The following is a 25,094-nucleotide window of genomic DNA, read 5'->3' as shown; positions in this document are numbered from 1 at the left end:
CAGCGCCACCCACGTCCCACATTTGTCACACATGCTTTACCCCAAAATACCTTTTTGCTTCCAAGCAAGGATGTTATTGCTCACAGGCTTTGTTGATACCTTAGCATATATAGTTGAATAACTTCATTTCTGTAAAGGGTGGCCTGGGGGGGGTCACCCCCCTCTTCCCCTGCTCCAACCTTCGAAGTGCTCATCTGGTTGGAATGAGCCCATGAAATGTTAAAACAGCGCCTGCTTGGACGATGGGGAGAGGGGCTGTGCATATACGTGGTTTTATGTGGCTGAGATATAGCTGCACAAACAAAGGTTAAGCGTTCATAAAAATTGCAGCCACTGCTGTTGCCCTCTTGATTTAAGGAAGCAGGGTTAATTCAGGGTGAAAAAAGGACACAGGACTAGTTAATGAGGAATAGGTTGTCTCTCAGTTGACGGGATTTTAAAAGATGGAACGAAAATATCCATCCATGTTGCTTTGGAGGATACTAGAGATGTGCTGCTCGGGAGTTTTCTTCTCCATTCAGCAGAAATCCAACGTCATTAATTTCAACTTGTAGCTGAATATTAAACATTTCTATTGCAGTGACCCCAGGGTCAGTGCTTGGCCTGACCTGATGTGAAACATCAGGTGGAATTGCGGGAACAGGGACCTAATATTCATGGGAGCAAAACAGGAGAGCGCTTTTCAGAAATCATCTTTACTGTCTACATGACATACAAGTAAAGGCAAACATTGCTTCAACCATTTCCATGCCTTTAAAGGAGGCATGGATTTCTGGGCATCTTAATTCTCATTTTAAACTGACTGCCTTAATCCCCAATCCTTGAACACTCTTAAATAGTGTTTCGTTTTCAGAAAAACCACCCTTGAACTTTACAAGCACCTGTTACCTGTTGGAGATGGTGACCATCTGAAGCCAGAGATAGGGAAATTTTTTGGCTCCATGGTCCAGATCCTTATCAGGATCTGGCTTGTGGGCCAAATTTAAAAGGTGGGCAATCACTTGAGTTTACAAATGGCGTCGGGGGATGTGGTGCTTTGAAGTCCTGAAATTGGGGCTTCAAAGTACGAGTGAGCAGTGAGGCACTGCAGAAAGCAAGGTCCTGCCCCCAGTTTCAATAGTGAAACCTGCTGTAGTCAAACCTTTATGAGAGATTTTGATGTGGTGTTGGGGCTAGGATTAAGTACTGTATTTAAATAAAATGTACCTGAGATGTAAAGGGTGTGTGTGTGGATGTGGATCTGTGTGTGTATACATTCAACTAGTTTTCTCTTCTTGGTTTAATGTGTTATTTTATACTTTCAGAACTGGAAGGGGAAAACAATTATAAAGAAGAAATTGAATAAACCCTCTCCCTGTCCCCATACTTTCATATTAAAGCTTTCAACAACATAGATATCGCTGCAACCATAGACAATGCATAGCTTTTTAGGTTTTTTTAAACCTGCATTTAAATGCTACCGGAAAGAGTATTGCACACTAAATTCATAACGCATTAAATGCCGCTTCAGGATAAGTACTGAAAATTGCTAATTCTGTTTCGTAGAGTATAACAAAATTGCAGTTCCACTTCTTCCCTTGTGCTTTGCTAAGAGATCTTGTGCCCGTCATTCATTATTCCCGAACAAGGAATTAAAAGGGGGGCGGGGAAAGGAACCAGTAATGGAAACATAAAAGTGCACAACGGTTCAAATGAACGCAAAAATTCATTAATTAGGAGAAGCTCAGAATCCCAGGATGGATTCATCCCAGAGCATCTCCTCCTCTGTTGGTCCACTGGCTTCTGCCCTCTTTTTCTCCTTCTTGTGCTTCCTGCTCTCCTTCTCAGAAGATCCCTCTGTATTTCCTCTGTCTTTACCATGCTTCGATTTCAACTCGGCACTTGAGTCGACGTCCTCTTTCTTCCTCTTCCTCTTCTCTCCGCCCTTTCCAAAGTTTGCGTCTCCTTCACAGCGCGGTTTTCTCTTGAACTTTGCAAGGGGTGGGCGAGGGTCGCCGTCTTCCTCTCCTGAACATTCTTTCTCATTTCTGAGTGTCTTTGGTGACTTCTGGCTGCTCCTATGAAAGGCAGAGCTACTATCAAAAGACAGATGTTTGTAGCCGTCAATGGATTCGGATGATGGGTTGCAATTGTCACTTTTGTAGGCGGCCAATGGAGATGCCTGCTTTTCTACGGAACCACCTGTGCTGCGCTGAGAAACGGGTGCATTTTCTAGTTTTGGCAGGTCTCTGTACCCTGGCGGCCAATGGGACAGTCTGCTTCTAGCAGAATACAAAGGTGGACATGTTTCTGAGAAAATACCAGAATACTGATCTGGTGTGTTAGCGTCGCCGGAAAATTGATCCTGGTCAAATCCAAAGCCCCGTTCATGGCCATTCATGGCACCATACTCTTCCATTTGAAACTCTTCTTCTGGCTTTCTGAAGTGGGTCTTTGGCTCCAGCCCCCTTGCTTTTTGCACTTTAATATAATCTTCCAATTCATCTTGGAAGGAGCCGTATGTTTTCTTGGAGTTCGTTATTAGATTGGAAATCATGGTTTCTCTACAAGAATAAAAGGGAGAAGAGATACAATTGTGGCGGGAATGAGCAAAAATGACGACAACATGATTTTTAACCAAACAAATTGGCTGAAGTCAGAAAGAAAAAAGTGCCTGTGGACCAAAATGTCAGCTGAATGATTTATAGTTCCACTTTAAAGGTAAAGGGACCCCTGACCATTAGGTCCAGTCGTGGCCGACTTGGGTTGCGGTGGTCATCTTGCTTTATTGGCCGAGGGAGCCGGCATATAGCTTCCGGGTCATGTGGCCAGCATGACTAAGCCACTTCTGACGAACCAGAGCAGCGCACGGAAACACCGTTTACCTTCCCGACGGATTGGCCGTTTACCTTCCCGACGGGGGGCAAAGGGTCTTCCTATATCTCATTTGGGTACACTAATTAAAAGCCACTCACTCAGAAGCACACCTAAGAGCTGCTCTTCTACTTTTCTTGCTGCTGCAACCCCTGTCCTGAGAATCCCTTCCCAATGGTGCCCCAGCCATTTGAACAGAGGTAGGATGCACTGGGATAAAGGGCCTTTTCAGTTATTAGTCACTTCTCTTTACAACAAGTGAGCTCACAAGTGACTTGCAATACAATACTGTACAAATGTTCAACCAATACAAACTAAAACATTATGAAAGCTAAAAACATTCCTATACATAAAAAGTAGTCTCCTCCATCCCACCCACTAAAGTAGACCACAATTATCTGAAACTCTCCAAATTAAAGCCAAAAGCATGACTGAAAAAAACATTTTTGCCTGGTGCATAAAAGTGATGGAACACTCCCCAGTGAGCCTCACTTGCCTACATTAATATGCTTTTTTAAGGTGCCAGGTACCTCATCCATCCATCCATCCATCCATTCATCCATCCCTGCTACGGTTATTTTTAGCACTGCCTTTTGCTGCTGTTTCACTGATTAGCATTTTATGTGCTGCACACACTCCCCACACTGAACTGTCAGTCTCGTTTGCAGGGGAGTTGTGGAGAAGAGAAAAATGCACAGCTGGGAATACACTTACTTTATCTGATGCTTATTTCCTTGCATGTGCGACTGGTACATTTCTATGGACGTGAGACTGATGCTGCATATGGGGCATATATACTTGCCCACTCCAACTGCTAAAAGAACAGAGGGCTGCAGGTTAAACAGATTGCAATGAAAATGGCCCTAGGGCACGCCCAAAACGTGTCCGAATTCCTTGTGCCATATCTCTCTGCCCGCCAGTTCCTGGAAAAAGTCTTCCGCTAACTGACAGCTGGATACGGTGTCGCACGTTCAGAGAATATTTTTTTTAATACAGTGGTACCTCTGGTTACGTACTTAATTCATTCTGGAGGTCCGTACTTAACCTGAAACTGATCTTAACCTGAAGCACCACTTTAGCTAATGGGGCCTCCTGTTGCTGCCGTGCCGCCGGAGCCCGATTTCTGTTCTCATCCTGAAGCAAAGTTCTTAACTTGAAGCACTATTTCTGGGTTAGTGGAGTCTGTAACCTGAAGCGTATGTAATATGAAACGTATGTAACCTGAGGTACCACTGTACAGGGAAGCATTCCAAGAAAACATGGAATCCCCTCTGCCTCAAATGCTGCAGCAACAGCCACGAAGTCCCACGTGTCTGCTGACCACGCAGCTTGGTTCTGAGCCACGCTCAGCTGATACAAAAATGGACGGCATCTCCCTGTGCCACCTGCTTACCATTGGCCTGGGATTCCGCGGGAACGGCCTCAGATCCCATCTCGGTCATCAGCTTCTTGCGCGCTTCGTTCCTTTTGTGCTTCTTGCCCACGTAGTGTTGGTGGGCCATAAGCGGGTTGTTGAAGGGCGCCGAGCAAAGCTTGCAGAATTTATCCGGATCGTCTAGATCCAACGTGGTTTTACAGGACGGTGACGGGTCTTTCACATCAGTGTCCTGCGAGGCGTTTTCAACAGATGGCTCCGGCAGAGATGGAACCGTAGAGGGACCTAGGAAATAAGGGCAATGAAGGAAGCTCAGCTCTCCCACCAAAGCAGCCAGAGAAGACACGGTAATGGCCCTGTAAGCCTTTCGGTTACGCTGAGAGAATATATTCCTTGCAGCTCTTATGTAACAAGAAGGAATGCCCGACATACAAATACCGTATTTTTCGCTACCTGACCATAAGACACATCTAGTTTTTAGAGGGGGAAAGCAAGAAAAAAAATATTCTGCGCAGAGCATGTAAGCGGCTCTCGCTTTTCTTGCTTTAAACCCTTCCATCCCTCCTCCCGCTTCGCTGAGTAGCCAGCAGAGCAGCTCTCGCTGAAGCCAGCAGAGAAAGAGCGATAGCTACACAGCGCCTCTTCTGCTGGCTTCCCAGCAAAGCGGGATGAGGGACGAAAGGGAGCCCTTACAAGGGAGTGCTGAGCAGATCCTGGCAGTGGCTCTTGCTGGCTTTTCCGGGAGGTGTGGGAAGGGACAGAGGGCAGCCCGTCAGTCCCTTCTCCCACCTCGCGGAAAAGCCGGCAAGAGCCGCACACACGCTAGGCACGGCTCTTTAAAGAGTGCGCGGCTCCAGCAAGAGCCTCCTGCCTGCATTCGCTCTATAAGATGCACACACATTCCCCCTTACTTTTTAGGAGGAAAAAAGTGTGTCTTATGGAGCAAAAAATACGGTATGCCTCATCCCATGTGCATCTATCTCTCTGGATGACAAATACACTTGGTGGTGAGCTGCTATAGGTGTAGCCGCCTGCAAGCGGCTGGTTGGCAGGCCTAAGTCAATACTTTCTTCCTTCCCTTTCCTGCACTGTGCGGAAAGACTGGGGGCAGGCAGAAGTGAACAAGGGAACAAAGAAGAAGGGCAATTTTGCTTTCCTTGTTCCTGTCAGGGACTGGACTGAGGAGGAATGGTGGAGACTGCCCCCGCTGCACTTCCCAGAGAAGAGAGAGACAGTATAGATTTAGAACAGTGGTTTGCAGAAGGTCACAGTTCAGAGGCTGCAGAGGGGAGAAGCTGGGAAATGTTGGGAGAGGAGCAGGAGGGAGAAGAAGAACCAGGGGAGAGACAGCTGACAGATTCAGTGTCTTTGGAAAGCATGCCAGATCCCACCCCACCCTCTCCCAGTTCCTGGCGAGCATTGAAAATAGGAGAGCAGAAAGCTCAGATCCGCCGGTGCAGAAGAAGAAGAAGAGGAGGAGGAGTTTGGATTTGATATCCCGCTTTATCACCACCCGAAGGAGTCTCAAAGCGGCCAACATTCTCCTTTCCCTTCCTCCCCCACAACAAACACTCTGTGAGGTGAGTGAGGCTGAGAGACTTCAGAGAAGTGTGACTAGCCCAAGGTCACCCAGCAGCTGCATGTGGAGGAGCGGAGACGCGAACCTGGTTCCCCAGATTACGAGTCTACTGCTCTTAACCACTACACCACACTGGCTCTGCAAGGATGACGTATGATAGGAGAGACGGAGGGCGTGGGACTTTACTTGGAGCAATGCTAATACTAGAATGGAAAGGCCCTTCTCAAAGCCTCTCTCTGGGAATATTGAATAAAGGACTTGGTAAGAACTCTTCTTGTTATCTACTTCTTGGCTGCCCATCGTGGGAGGGACTGGATTCTCTGAAGCCTGACAGTTCCTTGGATTCAGCTAAAATGTTGCACCACTCTGCCCTGACAGAGGACAGAGTGGCCAGGGCAACCCAGCCAGAAGGTTGGGGTATAGCTAAAAAAATTAATATTATTATTAAAAACCACTGGGTCTTCACCAGGTTCTGGCTGAGCGTTCTGCACAGGCTGTTGTGCCTGATCTTCCGACAGCCGTCTCAGCTTCTTGGTGTGAATTTTTCCCAGGTAGTGTGACTGAGCAACTATTGGGGACGTGAAGACCATGTTGCAAAGCCTGCAGTAGGTGTTTTCGTCCACATTTGGGTCCATCTGAAATCAAAGCGCGAAGACATTTAATCCACCAGTGCTAAACCGATGGGAAATTTCCGAGAGGAGAATGAGTGGGACAGAGAGAGGGAAAGGGAAAAGGAGAAAAACCGGCGTATATGGCGCAAACAACAACAATAACAATAACAACAGGGTTTATGATGCAGTTTGGGATTAAAAACATATTCCAGGTCTGAAAAGGTTTTGGTCTTAATCAGCAACTAGCCATATAGAGCAGGGTAGAAAAGAAGATCTAACTCCAGGCTGGATCCTGAGCTCTCCCACCCGGCTGGGCCATTCTGATAGGTGGCTAGGGACACCCACTTGCCAATCACCTGATTCCACCATGACGTCAGGTGAGCAACAAACTCCCTTTGGGTGGCAGATGCCACCCTGGGCAAGGATTATTTGCACTGCAAAGCTCCCTGCAATTCAAGCTTTTGATTCAAAGGAATAACCAGGAATGCACTCTCTAAGTATGTTCTTGATTTTTTGCACCAAAAACATTGGCACTTCCTGAATTTGGTAAAAAGGTAAAGGTAAAGGGACCCCTGACCATTAGGTCCAGTTGTGGCCGACTCTGGGGTTGTGGCGCTCATCTCACTTTACTGGCCAAGGGAGCTGGCGTACAGCTTCCAGGTCATGTGGCCAGCATGACTAAGCTGCTTCTGGCAAACCAGAGCAGCGCACGGCAACGCCGTTTACCTTCCTGCCGGAGCGGTACCTATTTATCTACTTGCACTCTGACATGCTTTCAAACTGCTAGGTTGGCAGGAGCAGGGACCGAGCAATGGGAGCTCACCCCGTCATGGGGATTCGAACCGGCGACCTTCTGATCGGCAAGTCCTAGGCTCTGTGCTTTAACCCACAGCACCACCCGTGTCCCTCTTGAATTTGGTACCTTTGCCTTTTTGCCATGCACGGCATGCTCCTGGCTCTTCTTCACTTTAACCACAGCTTGAAATTTCCCATTTCTGATGGCGACAGGCATAGGAAAGGTGGTCACAGTTTCTCCAAAACTGGCTGTCGGCCCAATCTCTGATGCCTGCCAGGCTTATGCTGAGGATGAGATAACATTACCTGGAAATTCACATACTGTAACTTCTGTTTGCTGGGCTCCTGCCCATCCTTCTGTTCACTATGCATCTGTAAATAAAGCCGGACTTTCTGAGCGTGTCTTTTGCCCTGGAAAACAGAAGGACTGGTTTTATATCAAGATGCACCTTGGGATTCTCTTTTGAGATAAAATGAGTAAGGCCTGGAATATACCCTTGAAAAAAACTTGGGGAACTGCAATGTTTACTAGAGAATTCCTTAGCCAGAAGAATAACAAGAAGAATAAAATCCCTCTTGCATGCCGACATAATATGGACTTGTTAAGTACGATGGAAAAGTCCCAAACCAGTGACTGTGATGATAAGAAGGGGTTAAGATCGGAACTATGGATATTGGGAGAAGACGCAGGAACAAAAGCAAAATATTTTCTCTGGAGCAGCCAGAACATGGGAAGTCCCATTAAATTATTTAATTCAGAATATATACAGTGGTACCTCGGGTTATATACGCTTCAGGTTACCTACGCTTCAGGTTACAGACTCCGCTAACCCAGAAATATTATCTTGGGTTAAGAACTTTGCTTCAGGATGAGAACAGAAATCATGCAGTGGCGGCGCAGCCACAGCAGTAGGAGGCCCCATTAGCTAAAGTGGTGCTTCAGGTTAAGAACAGTTTCAGGTTAAGAACGGACGAATTGAGTTCTTAACCCGAGGTACCGCTGTAATTGGCTTTTTTATTTTTTATGTGATGTAGCATGATTTGATATGTTATTAATTGCAATGTTATTAATGAAAAATTAATAAACATTATTTTTTTAAAAAGAGAGAGAATTCCTTAGCCGTGGGAGACTATTTTCCCCATTTCACAACAGCAGCATTTGCTTACCAGCTTAAAGTGATTGCGGTTACCCCTAAAGCATTAAATAGCTTGACCCCAAATACTTAAGAGACTGTCTCCTCCTCTGTCAGCCTGACCACTACCTAAGCTCTGCTAAAGAGTTTCTTCTTCCCATCCCAACGGTGGCCAAGGCATGGCTGGCTGGGATGCAGGACGGCTCGCGACTCTCCTTACAGAAGCTATTCCGTAGGAGCCCCATCAGAATGAATGGGAGCCACGGAAGAGCTCTTTGGTGGCCTAGCACAGCTCCTGCACCTTTCTTGTCTTGTTTGGTGCAATGTGTCTGCAGAGGCTCAAGTGTCCAGGCAGGAGAAGGAGAAGGGAGAGAAGGAAGCATGGCAACACATGTTCAGAGGCTACTTGTCTCAGAACGCCCACAGCAGCTGATGCTAAAATGCTCAGGGGAAAACTTTTAACAAGCTGACTTAGAGAAGGGATTAAATTAAAGTGGCGCGGGATAAAGAAAAATGGATCCCATGCCTTTAATATGTTGGTTTCACTGGCCAAAACAATGTTATCAGCAATGAAACGAGACAAATATTTTACAGTGGTACCTCGGGTTACAGACACTTCAGGTTACAGACTCCGCTAACCCAGAAATAGTACCTCGGGTTAAGAACTTTGCTTCAGGATGAGAACAGAAATTGTGCTCTGGTGGCGCGGCAGGAGCAGCAGGCCCCATTAGCTAAAGTGGTGCTTCAGGTTAAGAACAGTTTCAGGTTAAGAACGGACCTCCAGAATGAATTAAATTCTTAACCCGAGGTACCACTGTACTTGGGTTGGGGTGTGTGTCTTAGGAAAATTAATAGCTGTGGCCCTATATTAACATGTGTTCAGAACTAGGAGAAGTGACTGTATTGCAGGACAGCATGAATATGCATCTTACATGGGATAATATCGTTACGGCTGTCAGGCGACAATGTAACCCGTTACTTGATCTTTTGCCAATGGGCAAGATATTTCTTCAAAGGGCACAGATGGCTAGAACAGGTTTCTTCAATGAACTATTTTGGCTGGTGATTACAAGCTCACGGAGATTCTTAAGACTTACCAGCCAAGGGTGAAGTAGGGCGTTTGTGGGCATGATTTGGATTGCAACCCACAGAGACAAGTCTGAGTTTTTGCAGGTGGCTTTGAGGAGACAGCCCCTCCAATATGCTGTCTATTTTTGGAGAAAACCCCTTGGTTTTACTCTATCTATCTATCTATCTATCTATCTATCTATCTATCTTTGTTTGTTGTTTGTTTGTAAGTTGCTTTCTTGCACTGGGCAAGATAAAAGCAACTAACAAATTTAATAAACAAATAAAATAAATGAACTGTTTCAAAGTGCAACACTCTATGTCTGGGTGTCTGCCTGCTAAGTTTGAATATTTATAAATGAACAGATATTCTAAAAACGCTAGAATTCTCTGGTGGACTTTCCTCCCAAGGAAATTGAGCCTGTACTGGCAAACATTGAAACGTCCTTTGCTCTAGGGGTTAAGGGGGGTGTGTGAGCTGGAAACACAATATTTCGCTCCAAAAGCTTACCTCATAGTGTGCAGCCCTTTGCGATTCAAACTGCAGTACAGCTCCACAAACTTTGCAGAAAGTGTCTGTGCACAGTTCTTTCCTTGTCACTTCATCCAAAGTATCGTCTAAATGAATGATTAAGGATATAGCAGTCAATAAGCAGATAGTGATCTGATTACCTTTAGCGTTTAGCGGAGACTAATTCAGCCCACAATTTTGATCTTGGAACTGAGGGACCTATTTAGCGAACACTTGCCCTGATTTGTTTGCAGAGAAGGTAAGTCTTATCAAGGAATTGTTATCCCTCACTTTTCTTCCTACAAAAAGTCTGGGTTGTTCTTTTGAGGGTGTGTGTGCACAAGTGACAAATCCACTTTAACCAAATCTGTTGGTCTGCGTGTTAATCCAACTGGCAAAACAGTGTCCATCTCAAAGCAGCCCTAGTCTAATTCCTATAACATCAGGGCAGTAACGTCCAGTCTATTTTCTTCTTCTTCTATTTTTCTACTTAATCCTTCAACCCATGTTCTGTGTAGCATCTAGCTCGATGAAGAGATACACAGAACTCAAAAGTTTGGACACTGTTTTGTGAGAGTTTGGTGTGTCTTATTAAAGGTATTGCCTGGTTGTGGGTTTTGTAGGTTCTACTTTCTTTACAGGCGAGCACAGCCTCAGGGGTTAATAAAGGCAGGCAGCTGCAGAGAGGACAAACCTTATGCTACAAAACCCATCACTTTTGGCATTTAGAAAATTGTAATGAATTTTAAATGGCCCTTGGGCATTATGGACAAAGTTCAAGCACAGTAAGGATTCCTGCTTCTCGAGGACCATCTGAACTGGACCTTGCAGATTTGTGCCAGATTTTGCAATACAGTACAGGCAGGTCCGTATAGTAAAAGCTATGGTTTTCCCAGCAGTGATGTATGGAAGTGAAAGCTGGACCATAAAGAAGGCTGATGGCCGAAGAATGGATGCTTTTGAATTATGGTGCTGGAGGAGACTCTTGAGAGTCCCATGGACTGCAAGAAGATCAAACCTCTCCATTCTGAAGGAAATCAGCCCTGAGTGCTCACTGGAAGGACAGATCCTGAAGCTGAGGCTCCAATACTTTGGCCACCTCATGAGAAGAGAAGACTCTCTGGAAAAGACCCTGATGTTGGGAAAGATGGAGGGCACAAGGAGAAGGGGACGACAGAGGACGAGATGGTTGGACAGTGTTCTCAAAGCTACCAGCATGAGTTTGACTAAACTGCGGGAGGCAGTGGAAGACAGGAGTGCCTGGCGTGCTCTGGTCCATGGGGTCATGAAGAGTCGGACATGACAAAACGACTAAACAACAACAACAGGCAACTCTTGTCCCAACGGAGGAGACTGAATTAAACCAGTTTCACTCATTACAGCTGCTAGGGGTGGGGAACAGGTGTTTCTTAAGATATGTGAAAAGTGACGTAAAGAAGCATGTACACTTATCTGCAATGTCTACATGTTAGGTGTTGTGAAAAACACTGGTGTGCTACTGATATTTCCCAAAGCAATCATAAGGGATTGCATACAACTAAAGAGTAGACCCAGTGAAGTTAATGCGTGGAGGTTTAGTCATAATACAGGTGGTGACCATTTTGTGCATGGGTTCTGTTCCTGGTCCTCGGACCCCATGCATGTTGGCAGAGTGCATTTAAGCACGCGTGCCCATTTTGCCTTCTTCTGGGTCCAAAAAGACCCATGCGTTGGCGACTGCGTGTTAATTGGACATGCCTCAAATGGTCCCCGATTGTAATGCAGACTGTGCTGGCGAAGGGGAAAGGATTTGTTATTTGTACGACAGTGGACTCCCTTCCACCTCGTACTATGAGAAGATCAGGCTATGATGTGCACGAAGCGGTCCATTTTCAAAGCACCGGGGAAAGGATGAAAAATTAAGACACATGGGAAGACAGAATTAGTGGGGAATGTGGAGGAATGTTGGAAGAAGTGATTGATTTCATGTTTGGACACTTAACCGTAGACACTAAGAGCTCAGCAGCCAGAATGAAGTCAAGATCGTGTGAAAATGGGGCATTGTCAAAGTAATCTATTTGTGTTTTGGCAGGGTTTTCTGTTCAAACCATTCAGCAAATCCTAAGTTAGAGGATGCTGCTGATTAACAGAATGGCCGCTTCTGGCAGCCATCTTTGTGTTGCCTGCCTCAACTCCTCTCCTGCATGCTGTACCACGCAGAACACTTCTATATAAAAAAAGAAAAACCCACAGCAAGTGGAGGAAGAGAATGAACATGGGAACCAGTGGGGGGAGCAGTGTGTTTATGTGGGTTTCTTTCTTTTTAAAAATAAATTTTATTAGTATTTTCCACACAACAACAACAACACCAAAGATATCGAAAAATAACAATACACAACACACAAAAATCAACATTCGAAAACAAAAGCAACAACAACAAAAACAAAAAACCAAACAAATCCATATCTTACAAGTTAATATTATAAACACTAAAACAACAAGACATTGACTTCCACCAATCCCACAGCACCTCCTTTATCTCTCATTGTGTCTTCCTGTTTTCTTTATCATCTCTATCCTAACATCTAGATATAAATCCCTCTTTCATATCCTTTCCCTTCACAAGGTTATTCCAGACCCAGCCAGATTTCTGGCCTCGAACTTTGACTTTTGAGGTATTCATTTAGGCACTCCCATTCTTTTTTTACTTCACTTTTTGGTTTTTGTCTTATTTTGTCTGTCAATTTGGCTAATTCTAAGTATCTAAGTTTATGTGGGTTTCTGTGCACGTGCCTCGAGGCAACATGTGACGATATCCAGCTGAAGCCCAAAATCCATTTACATGGATAAAGATTCAACGGGAGTCAATGGCTTCCTGTAAACGAACATAAATCAAAATTTAAGTTTCAAATTTAAAATAAAGTACCCGAACGTGAGGACTTGCTTGTAAAAACACGTTCTAAATCATTATCCAGAATATAGTTTTCCCCCCCAAGATCGGCCAGGTATGAACGCTAGTAGCTGATCAAATCTACTTCTGCAAAGTCTATTCAGAAGTAAGCCCCACTAAATTTAAAATTATAGAACTGCAGTGTCGTCAGGGACCCTGAGGATCATCTAGTCCAACCCCTTGCAATGCAGGAATCTTTTGTTCCAGCGTAGAGCTTGAACCCCCAACCCTGAGATTGTCATGCTCTGTCAACTAAGCCTTCTCAGTCCAACCAAGTAGGTCCTTATTCTGCAAGGTTACGTATGAACAGCCAAACACAGGGCAGAGTTGCAGAGTGGAACATTCAGGTGCCAATCTACAAATGCACATTCACATCAGATTAATTAAAAACTTTTTGATCAGTTGACAAGCTGGCCCTAACTAATTGGGCACTTAGGAAGCAAAAACATTTCAATGAATTAAACAGGGATCCATCATTCCACTTCCCTTCTCACACAAGAGGCACATGTGGTGACATGTGGTATGCCGCATTTTAAAACAAGAAAGAATGCTTTAAGATTACTGTATTATGTGTATGCAAATTTCCCATCCAAGTACTAACCAGGCCTGACCCTGTTTAGCTTCCGAGATCAGACGAGATCGGGCGTGTTCAGGGTAGTATGGCCGTAGACTATTTGTATGCAAATTTATGCAGATTTTGTAAATACTCATGCCATGCTCCTGAGGCAATTGCTATGTTTAATTCTTCTAATTATTAAAACTTTAATTCAGCTTAGTATATTCTTTTTCACATCCACGTTGGTCTGGTTTGAATACCATGGCAAACCATGGTTCAGCATTATGAACAAGGTATGGGGATGCAGGTGGCGCTGCGGGTTAAACCACAGAGCCTAGGACTTGCCTATCAGAAGGTCGGCGGTTCGAATCCCTGCGACGGGGTGAGCTCCCGTTGCTCGGTCCCAGCTCCTGCCAACCTAGCAGTTTGAAAGCACGTCAAAGTGCAAGTAGATAAATAGGTACCGCTCCGGCGGGAAGGTAAACTGCGTTTCCGTGCGCTGCTCTGGTTCACCAGAAGCGGCTTAGTCATGCTGGCCACATGACCCGGAAGCTGCGCACCGGCTTCCTCAGCCAATAAAGCAAGATGAGCGCCGCAACCCCATTCAGCCACGACTGGACCTAATGGTCAGGGGTTCCTTTACCTTTACCTATGGGGAGCTTTGGTCTCACGTGGCCCTGTTCCTCTTCCAAAGCAACCACAAGATCAGAAACTTTTGCTTCCATTGATGATTAACCACATTTTTAACATTATGTCCGAACCCTAAATGTTGCTTATAAATGTACACTTACAGATAATCTGCTTCACCAAGCAGCTTTGACATTTAATAGATTTAAACTGGAGGTGGATGCGTAGGCCCAAGCTTGCCTCTGATTAATTTCGAAAATACTGTATCCGAGATCTTTTTGCCAACCAGTCCCTGCACCCCTTGTGTTACATGGAGCAGCGGAACCAAGATGGAAGGGTTGCGGGTTCTGAATACCAGTTGCAGGGAGGACTACTGCCCTCAGACTTCTAGGCTTCTTGTAGGCAGGAAGCTAAACTTGAAGGGTCTTTGGTCTGATTCAGCAGGGCTCTCATTCTATACAATGCCCTGGTTGCTTTGAGTTAGCAGAGGATTACAAGACATTACTGCAATTGCAGGAGTCCTCACAAAAACTACGGCTCCTCAAATCCCCTAAGCTTTGCACCCTAATGCTGTGTTACCTAGATTATGAAGACAATCTCAGGAAGCTCTCCCCCCCTCAATCCTTCTTGTGGCATGGTTGTTGCTTCTTGAAGAGTAAAAGGTAGGAGGAAAGTGTGTTTTGGGGGTCTGGGGAACGGAAGGTGGCAGGAAAAAGAGCCCATAATTCTTCCGCAGCTCAGATTCTCATATGGGATGGAGAATACATTCTGCAGCTCCAAAAACTCATTTGTGGTGGCCTTTTAAGAGCCTCCAAATTTAGTCTTTGAGCTTGGTTTGGAAAATCTTTGTCAACAACTCTAAAGTAAGCTCAAAAATGCTTTCGGTGCTTAGAGGGGATCTTGCTTTCGGCCATGTTGTTTCCCTTTTACAGTGGAACCTCGGGTTAAGTACTTAATTCATTCCGGAGGTCTGTACTTAACCTGAAACTGTTCTTAACCTGAAGCACCACTTTAGCTAATGGGGCCTCCTGCTGCTGCCGCGCCGCCGGAGCACGATTTCTGTTCTCATCCTGAAGCAAAAGGTACTATTTCTGGGTTAGCGGAGTCTGTAACCTGAAGCGTATGTAACCTGAAGCGTATGTAACCCGAGGTACCACTGTATTTGGGTTGCAATCCATTTCATTTTGCTTAGCTCCCGCTAGCTTTCGTCTAGTGTATATTTCTTATGAATGTACCCCATGCGGTGAGAGCAGTTATTTACCACATCAGGGGGCCTTGCATATTTTTTCCCATACATGGGAAATGCCAGCTCTAGAAACACCGATGAAAAAGATTCGCTGTGTGAAATTGGTGCAAGAAAATAGTATTGGAGTGATTTTGCCATGACATAAGGCCTCAAATTCTTTCTCGTTCTGCTTCTGTATACTCATGCCCCACTAACATCAGTTCACAAAGAATTCCAGTCCAACGTGTTAGCCAGCCATTTATTGTTGGTCCCGAGTAGAGACGGCAGGATCTGTCTCCCACCTTTTGCCATACTTTGCACAAGTTCAGCAGTACACTAGCACCACTGCTACACGTTTCCTGGTATCTAATGCGGAGTGAGAGAGTTATTTCACATGAGGCATTCCTGCATTCCATCTCATAATTTGAGCTTATGTTTATTGCCTGTCAAAGTGGCACAGTGGCATTTTGCTCAGGGCTTTGAGCCTATGAGTTGTCTCATATATTGCCACATATATAATTTGTGCACTGTAAGCATTTCAACTTGTTTTGAGCGGAGAATTGGCGGAGAGAAGAACTTGCGCAAGATAATGACTCCTCAACTCACTGTACAGGAAAATGCATTTTCCTGCTCAAGAAGGGGCTTAAACCCTGTGGAAGAGCACATATTTTCCATGAATAAGTTCCCGGGCTCAATCCATGCCACTCCCAGCTAAACAATCTGAGTTAGAAGATCTGGGAGTCCCATTTGCTGGAGAAGCTTGGAGAGTCACCGCAGATCCAGTGGGGTGACAATTTGTGGTGTGTATGAACCTGGACTCCTGCCAACCTAGCAGTTCGAAAGCACGTCAAAGTGCAAGTAGATAAATAGGTACCGCTCCTGCGGGAAGGTAAACGGCATTTCCGTGCGCTGCTCTGGTTTGCCAGAAGCGGCTTAGTCATGCTGGCCACATGACCAGTAAAGCGAGATGAGCGCCGCAACCCCAGAGTCGGTCAGGACTGGACCTAATGGTCAGGGGTCCCTTTACCTTTACTATGAACCTGGAAGAACGGCACACGACTCAGCTCTTAAAGCACAATCGGTCCCCTAGTATGCTGCTTTGTGCAGTTTAAACACAGTCTCTTAAGGATTAGAGAAAGAGAGAAATCGCCTGCTTACTAACCCCAAACAGAAGATTGTTCTGTTGGGACATAACACATGGTTGGAACGAAACTTCAGGAAAGAACAGGCCTCTTCCTGCCTCCATTTAACCTTACGACCACCTACAAGAAGGAATAATAGTGTGGTAGAGTAGGAAGGGACCCTGAGGGTCATCTAGTTCAACCCCCTGCAATGCAGGAATACTCAGAATGAAAGACTCTTTCTACCACAAATCAGAGTTACAGCCTATATCAGAGTGGTCCGACATGCGGCCTGGGGGCTGTAAGCAGCTCTCGAGGTGGTTTTTGTCAGCAACATTCAGGACTTCTTAAAGTGGCTTGAATAGCCGGCTTCTGTTGTTGCTGCTGTGAGGAACACACAAAAACAAGCAGTAGATGCGCTTGTTGTGTCTCTCTCATTCTCTGCAATGCCAAATGGACCAACCCCCTCCCCCCCAACCTCGCCCTGGGCTGCTCCGTGCAACCAAGTAATCATAACAATAATAATGCATTTAATGCAAGAGAGGTATTTCCTCTACACTGGTATTGGGCAACTGGATAACTCTAGCCCTGTACATTATGCATTTACCCGGGAGTAAGTCTCAATGCTTTTGAGTAGGAGCGCATGAGGTTTGCCCTGCATTTTGACCTGAGCAGGGCTTAATCCCAGGTCAGTGTGCACAGAGTTGCAGCCCTGTTCTATGGATTGTAGTGCAGCAACCTGATTCAGCGCATACTTACTCGGGAGTAGGTCTCATTATGCTTGGGAATCCTTACCCTTAAATATATTAATTGCCTGTATTAAATAGTATTAACTACAGTGGTACCTTGGGTTTCAGACGCTTCAGGTTACAGACTCTGCTAACCCAGAAATAGTACCTCGGGTTAAGAACTTTGCTTCAGGATGAGAACAGAAATTGTGCGGCGGCAGCGGGAGGCCCCATTAGCTAAAGTGGTATCTCAGGTTAAGAACAGTTTCAGGGGAAGAACGGACCTCCAGAACGAATTAAGTTCTTAACCCGAGGTACCACTGTGTATTGTGAACACTTTAATTTACGACATGGAAATTTCATTCAGGGTGCGGCCCCCGGGTTCTATGTCAAAGTACTCTTGCGGCCCACTTGGTCTGAGAGGTTGGACCACCGTGGCCTATATGAAATATTGCAAGAGTAGTCATGTCACACCTCCACTCACTTTAGGCCAAGTTACATTACAGTGTGTGGTTGGGTGAAACTTTTCAAAACATTAAATTGCAGGTGTGGGAAGGGGCTACCAGGATTGGCTCACTGCCTCCAAAGCCTATTTGGCACACATAAATCCGACCGGCACCAATGCAAACTTCCCTCCCATGCCAAACAGAAAGGGACTTTCATCAGGACTGCAGTGTACACCTTTGATGCATAAATGGGAGTCTATAGAAATTTTATTCATTGGTTCACAGAAAAGGCATGAAGGATCCACACTGTACTCATCTTCAAGACATTTTACTCACAACCAGTAATGTTCAGCCCCAGTGTACCTGCCTAAATACTGATGCATGTCCCCCCCCCCATTTGTACAGTGAACGTATTTTCAGACGCAGATAACACCCTCATTATCCGTTTGAGATGAGCTATGAACATTCATCTACAAAGACCAGTATGGGAGCGCAGATATTTCAAGAATCTCCAGCTTTGAATGGAAATGCATACAGTGGTACCCCGGGTTACATATGCTTCAGGTAACAGACTCCGCTAACCCAGAAATAGAACTTTGCTTCAGGATGAGAACAGAAATCGGGCTCCGGCAGCGCAGTGGCAGCAGGAGGCCCCATTAGCTAAAGTGGTGCTTCAGGTTAAGAACAGTTTCAGGTTAAGAATGGACCTCCGGAACGAATTAAGTTCTTAACCCGAGGTACCACTGTACTCGGATTAGCTGTAAAGGCAAAACACAGAGGCTCAAGCTCACTGGATCCTGATGATACGTAAGCAGGAAGACTTGTTCAAGGATAGCCAGCTTTGTGTTCTCTAGATGTCATGGACTCCAGCACCTATCAGTCTCAGGTCAGGAATAACATTCACAACATCTCACCACACTGGCTATCCCAGGACTAGCTCCATGTGCTCAAGGAAACATTAAGAATTTCTTTCCTACACAGCCAACAACTTTCACTGCATGGCAAACCCCTGTGAAAACCGCAGGGAGTCTCAAAACCAGTTTGTAATACAGTGTGTATGTGAGATGGTTTAAAGGGGGAAAGCCAAAAATCCTTGGGATGTTTAAAATTGCTCTCTGGAGCAAGTTACTTCATGAGAGAACTGTATTTGTTTAAAGATGAATCTACTTGCAGCACAATCCTATGCATGCTGACTCAAAACCCCCAGAATTCAATGGGGCGTGCCTGTTGCTAAATGTGAATAGCATAAGCCTTGCTCATCACTTCTCATTCCTCTTTAGCAGGGGTCAGAAACCTTTTGCAGCCGTAGGCCGGTCCACCATCCCGCAAACCATGTGGAGGGCCGGACTATTTTTTTTTTGGGGGGGGGGGAATGAACGAATTCCTATGCCCCACAAATAACCCAGAGATGCATTTTAAACAAAAGCACACATTCTACTAATGTAAAAACATGCTGATTCCCGGACCGTCCGTGGGCCAAATTGAGAAGGCGATTGGGCCGCATCCGGCCCAATCGGCCCTTAGGTTGCCTACCCCTGCTCTTTAGGTATGAGCTCAACTGAAGAAAGAGAAGAGATGGAAATGAACAAGTGGCAACTTTTATTATAGTGACAAAATTCTACTGCCCTTGTCTCTGTATTTTCATTGTTTTAAATAATGAGAACGGAAGTTAGAAATTAAAAAGAAAAAACTAAAAATCCATACCTAAAGGCCGTAGTGAAATCTGCTGGGATATGAACAAGGATTTATGACCTCACAAGCTGTGACAATCTGAGTGAGATTTTAAATGTCTCAATGAAGCACACACAAAGTCCAATCACTCAAAAGGAGAGGTACAAATTCTGACAATTATTTGGAATCTACACAAAACCTCTCTTGCCGTAAGTGGCATACATGTTTTCTGTAAGGCATCACACGTGTGATACAAATTAAGGTCCATCCATCTTCAAAGACCACATGAATAATGTAATGCCATAGATCAGCTGTTAAGGTGGCAGAGATATACCTCAGTGGCAGGGCATATGCCCTGCATGAAATTTTTTTCCAAAGTTAATTCCAACTTGGATAGCAGGACGGGATATCAGAACCACTCCAAGCCAAAGCAGATACCACAAGGCTTTGATGAACCAAGTGTCTGATGTAGTATGAAGCAACATTATACGAAGACATTGAGGGGAGGCTAATCAAATCTGCAGATGACACCAAACTGGGAGGGGCAGCCAATGCCACTGAAGACAGAATTGGGATTCAAAATGACCTGAACAGATTGAAGAACTGGGCCCAAACTAACAGAATGAATTTCAGTAGGGACAAATGTCAGGCTCAACACACAGGCAGGAAGAACCAGCTGCACAAATGTAAGATTGGGGACACCTGGGCTGCCGGAAGTACATGTGAAAAGGATCTAGGGGTCTTAGTAGACCAGAAGCTTAACATGAGTCAACAGTGTAATACAATAGCAAAAAAAAAAAGAAAAAGAAAAAGAAAAAAAAGGCTAATGCTATTCTAGGCTACATCGACAGAAGTCTAGTGTCCAAATCAAGGGAATTAATAGTACCACTCTATTCTGCCTTCGTCAGACTGCACCTGGAATACTGTGCCCAGTTCTGAGTGCCATAATTTAAGGAGGATATTAACAAGCTGGAATGAGTGCAGAAGAGGGAGACCAAGATGATCAAGAGTCCAGAAACCAAGCCTCATGAGGAACGATTGAGGAAGTTAGCTATATTTAGCCTGGATAAGAGGAGACTGAGAGGAGATATGATAGCCATCTTCTAATATCTAAAGGGCAGATGGAGCAAGCTTGTTTTCTCCTACATGGGAGGGCACGACCTGAACCAATTTATTCAGGTTATAAGGAAGGAGATTCTGATTAAATATCAGGAAGAACTTTCAGGTGGTAAGGGCTGCTCAACACTCAAAAGAGAGGTGGTGGACTCTCCTTGCAAGGTGGTGTCTAAGCAGAGCTTGGATGGCCATTTGCCATGGATGCTTTAGTTGAGATTCCTGCATTGCAAGGGGTTGGAGTAGATAACCCTCAGGATCCTTTTTCAACTCTACAATTTTATGATTGTATATAGACCGAATTTTTTTTCTAACTCAAAGTGATGTGTTTTAAGATATTTTTCAAATGTTTGCTTTCTGAAGAGTTGGAGGTTTTTTTAGTTGGGGTTTTTTGTATGAGATTTAAGATTTCACTCACTGTTGCTGCATATTTTTCAGAGCCAGTAAAATGTTGTAGGGAGGAAATCTCTTGCCACTCATTCCTGGTTGTAAGTCTGATTCTCTATGAGGTGGTCTGCAAGTCTGGTTGTTAATGGATTCTTGGACAGTTTGTCTGCAATGTGCTTTGACTACTGTAGCCACCCTGTGGTACGAAGCGAACAAGTTTTGGCTGCACAAAGGATTCTTAAAACATGGTGGTCTGTGTGGTCAGTACTTATGGGGGGAAAGTTATATTTCCCCATCTTTTCCATGTGTGTTGTCCATGAAGCCCATTGTGCCATTAGACCCCTGCCACACCACTGCATTCCTACAACATCACGATTGCTTGTTTTCAAACTGATGACTGCTGTTTGTCATTTATTATGGTGGGGTTTTTTTGCCATAGAAGTCGCTTTCAAGTGCTTACCAGAACTGTGTGATACAAAGTCCAAACCAATAAATCCAACACAACGCTGCAGCAACTCTATATGCAAGAATGACACTAGAGCTGGCGTAGACGTTATTTCTTCCAAGTTCACCTAAGCAATTTACTACTTATCTGAGCAGATGATGTGCATGTGCAGCATAATATGACAGCAGTACACCTGAGCAGGACACACCTAACCCTTATTTTCCTTGTGTTCTCCCTTTAAAGTTTTTGTTTTGTTTGTAACACTACACCACTCACCAGGAGGCGGCACACCTATTGGGTTGGATCCCTGTCAACGTACCCCCATCCTGCCACCCTTTCAGCACCTGGCGCTGTGCTGGTTTTTACTCTAATTCAGCATGAGACTCTTACTAATCTCGGGGGTCACGGGCTCGAACCCCACAATGGGCAAAAGATTCCTGCATGGCAGGTGGCTGGACTAAGATGACTCTCGCCGTCCCAACACTTCGATTCTATGCATGTTTGAAATAGAAACTGTGTATAAACTCTACCAGGGACGCGGGTGGCGCTGTGGGTTAAACCACAGAGCCTAGGACTTGCCGATCAGAAGGTTGGTGGTTTGAATCGCTGCGATGGGGTGAGCTCCCGTTGCTCGGTCCCTGCTCCTGCCAACCTAGCAGTTCAAAAGCACGTCAAAGTGCAAGTAGATAAATAGGTACCGCTCCAGCGGGAAGGTAAACGGCGTTTCCGTGAACTGCTCTGGTTCGCCAGAAGCGGCTTAGTCATGCTGGCCACATGACCCGGAAGCTGTACACTGGCTCCCTCAGCCAATAAAGCGAGATGAGCGCTGCAACAGCCAGAGTCGGCCACGACTGGACCTCATGGTCAGGGGTCCCTTTACCTTATAAACTCTACCAAAGTTTAATTGTGTGTGTGTTTTCAAGTATTCTCCCCCATTTTTAGTTTTTCTTATTTTTTTTTTATAAGCCGCCTTGAGTCCCTGTCAGGGGCAAAAGGCAGGGTATAAATAAATAATAATAGTAGAATTTTTCTAAATAATAGTATTTTTCTTAAAATAATAAGGTTCCTCTTCTAGCTGCTTCCTTTCCCCCAGAGACTCACCACACCATTATCAGCCACTTTTGCTCTACCCCCCCCCACTAAATCCTACAAAGCCCCCAATTTACCTGAAACACCCCCCCCCAGTCCCTGCCAGCTTCCTGTGCGTCACTTCCTCCTCCTCCCGCGCCCCTTCCTCTACCTAAGAGACGGGGTGGGATGGGCCTTTCCCTGCCGGCCACTCAGCTCACCACTCACCTGCTCTCTGGCCGCGGGGGGGTGGCGGCAGCGGGGGGGAGGGGGCGCCCCCTCCCCCCTCTGCCCTCTCCCGCCCCACAGCAGCAGCAGCAGGTGCCGCCGCCGCCGCCATGGCTGGGGAAGCGGGCCCCGCCCACCCTCGGCGGCAAAGCCCTCGCGGCGGAAAGCGGTGAAGAGATGGCAGCCGCGACCCGGAAGCAGAAAGCGGCAGCGTCGGAAGCCGGAACTTCACGTCCGGCAGCAGGCGTCTCCTTTCGAACGGTTTTTTTAAAAAAACTAGCTCAGCTCCGCCCCGCCAGCCTCGCGCTTTCCTGGTTGGCCTCCGAGGCCCTGTCAATCACTGCTCCGGTCCAATCAGGTGCTTTCTGTCCAATAGGATGTAAAAGCAGTCGGGATTGATTTGCAGTTGCGCTGAGGGGAGAGAGGGGGCGGGGTGGGATAATGTATTTATTTATTATTATTTGTCTGTTAAAATATATAGTCCGCTGTGTATTATAAAGATTTATCACAGCCAGCTTACAACAGTGTGTGTGTTTGTGTATGTGTGTGTGTATATATATATATATATATATATATATATATATATATATAAAACATACAATGAAATAAGTTTAAAAAAAAGTTAAAAGCGAAAAATAATTTTAAAACATTTGAATACCACGCAGTGTCTGTGCGCTATTGTACCAAAAGGTGGGCTTCTTTATAAAAATATAAAAATCATCTGACTGGGTGAATGAAACACAAGACCTCTGTGGTGGTGGTGTTATTAGTTACAACTGTTATAGGAATTCTAAGGTCTCAAATAGAGAAGAAATGTTGATAATTGCACAAGGTAAACACACATACATAAGTATATAAACCACATGTCCAAAAGAGCAATCCAAAAGCCATCTTGCTCTCCTAAAGACTCAATATTTCCTCTGCCTCCTTAATCCCCCTTGCCTGATAGCAATCGGGAAATTCCTGAAGGGATTCCTCTCCTATATCTATGAGCCTCCTTGGTATTAATTGTCATTGTTTGCCCAGATACTCTGCATTGAGGGATCCTGATTGTCTTATCAAATGCAAATGTTTTGTGTAAACTGTGTCTGGAACTATGCAAAACTTGCTAAATCCTCAGGAGCATCACACCTTGACCTGCCTGAGCCACATTAACCCCACCTTATGTGTGATGAAATTTCTGACTTCTTGTAGCACAGATGTCCTTCTCCACGCCAAAATAAAAACCCTTAAAAGAGAGGTTTTCTTCTGGTTTCGGGGTCTCTCTTGCCTCCTTGCCAGGAAGGGAGGGAACTCTGTTGCAACAGAAAAATAAAGATCTGCCTTGCTTTCTCTGCATCCTGCCTCCATCCATTCATCTCTGACCTATCATGGACTTAGGGGATTCAGCCCCTTGAGGAGCTGGGCAGCAAAAGCCAACCACCCCTATTTTTCTATATCACAACCAACTAACCAAAACCTCAGAAGTAGCTTAAGCTGGAGTGGAAAACATCCCACCCAGGTGGAAAGGTTCAAGTGGCAATTTAAGTAGGGCGTACCTTTGCTGCAACGCCCCCCGTTGGGTTTTTTGGAGGGGGCTTCAAATGCAATTCTAAAATACCAACTTTATGGACAATGCACACAAACTTTGCTTTAAAATTCCACCAATGCATTTTTTAAGTCGCATTTTAAAAATCTCAGTCGTCGTATGTGGAAAGGATCCTGTGATATATTTCAGGTGTAGAGGACCACTTGCCCACCCCCCAGGTTGCTGAACTACACTTCTTATAATCTCTGGAAACTGGCTGTTGGAAGTTTGCTGGGGCTGGCGAGAGCAATGCTGTTTGCCAATGTATGGACGATGACCAAAGGTTCCTCCACACTTGGTCTGCTGCTGCTAAGCATAACATTGCAGGGGTGTTGCAAATTGTTCCACCTTGTCCCAGTTCCAACATGCAGTGTTAACAGCGGACCACATTCCAGAGGTGTCCTAAGAACACAAGCCATTAATTTATCAGCTCCCTTGCCTGCACCTACAATAAATTGACTATATAGGAGGACTCTCCTAAGCAGGCATAGGCAAACTCGGCCCTCCAGATGTTTTGGGACTACAACTCCCATCATCCCTGACCACTGGTCCTGTTAGCTAGGGATGATGGGAGTTGTAGTCCCAAAACATCTGGAGGGCCAAGTTTGCCTACGCCTGCTCCTAAGTCTCTGTTTTGGTCACAGCCACACAAACCACACTTCAGTGTGCCAATAAGAACTGCATATCTGCATTTGTGCTTTATTGGGGACTTGGGTGGCGCTGTGGTCTAAAACAATGAACCTCTTGGGCTTGCCAATCAGAATATTAGTGGTTCGAATGCCCATGACAGGGTGAGCTGCCGTAGCTCTGTCCCAGCTCCTTCCAACCAAGCAATTCAAAAGCATACCAGTGCAAGTAGATAAATAGGTACTGCTGCGGCAGGAAGGTAAATGGCATTTCTGTGCACTCTGGTTTCTGTCGCGGTGTTCCGTTGCGCCAGAAGCAGTTTAATCATGCTGGCCACATGACCGGGAAAGCTGTTGGTGGACAAATGCTGGCTCCCCCGGTCTGAAAGCGATACGAGCACCGCAACCCTATAGCCACCTTTGACTGGACTT

At 45.4% G+C, this 25,094-nt stretch overlaps 1 protein-coding gene and 1 long non-coding RNA gene across 2 annotated transcripts; one reads left to right on the top strand and one right to left on the bottom strand.

Annotated features, from left to right (window-relative positions):
• The first annotated feature begins 310 nt into the window (after positions 1 to 310).
• On the top strand, positions 311 to 1,544 carry LOC310748172. The gene is made up of 2 exons (XR_014541157.1): positions 311 to 1,226; positions 1,265 to 1,544. It is a non-coding gene; the product is annotated as an uncharacterized lncRNA (long non-coding RNA).
• Positions 680 to 22,657, bottom strand: LOC310747828 (zinc finger matrin-type protein 1-like). Its single transcript, XM_083583091.1, has 7 exons — positions 22,470 to 22,657; positions 9,926 to 10,032; positions 7,520 to 7,624; positions 6,274 to 6,442; positions 4,247 to 4,513; positions 3,568 to 3,667; positions 680 to 2,543 (listed from the first exon to the last, which is right to left on the bottom strand). The coding sequence occupies exons 1-7, from the start codon at positions 22,579 to 22,581 to the stop codon at positions 1,724 to 1,726; spliced, it is 1,680 nt and encodes a 559-aa protein (XP_083439217.1). The 5' UTR covers positions 22,582 to 22,657; the 3' UTR covers positions 680 to 1,723.
• Between the last annotated feature and the right edge of the window lie 2,437 nt (positions 22,658 to 25,094).

The sequence above is a fragment of the Podarcis filfolensis genome, assembly GCF_964270895.1.
Source record: "Podarcis filfolensis genome assembly, chromosome: 13".
Classification (NCBI taxonomy): Eukaryota; Metazoa; Chordata; class Lepidosauria; order Squamata; family Lacertidae; genus Podarcis; species Podarcis filfolensis.
The sequence above is the reverse complement of the archived record's forward strand: the minus strand, read 5'-3'. Positions and strand labels throughout refer to the sequence as shown.

Coding starts and splice junctions, on each gene's coding strand:
- LOC310747828 (XM_083583091.1), bottom strand. CDS start 22,581: ATGGCGGCGGCGGCGGCACCTGCTGCTGCTGCTGTGGGGCGGGAGAGG. Junction 7,625..9,925: donor AAAGGGCTGCACACTATGAG/GTAAGCTTTTGG, acceptor TCTGTTTTCCAG/GGCAAAAGACACGCTCAGAA. Junction 4,514..6,273: donor GAACGCTCAGCCAGAACCTG/GTGAAGACCCAG, acceptor CTTATTTCCTAG/GTCCCTCTACGGTTCCATCT.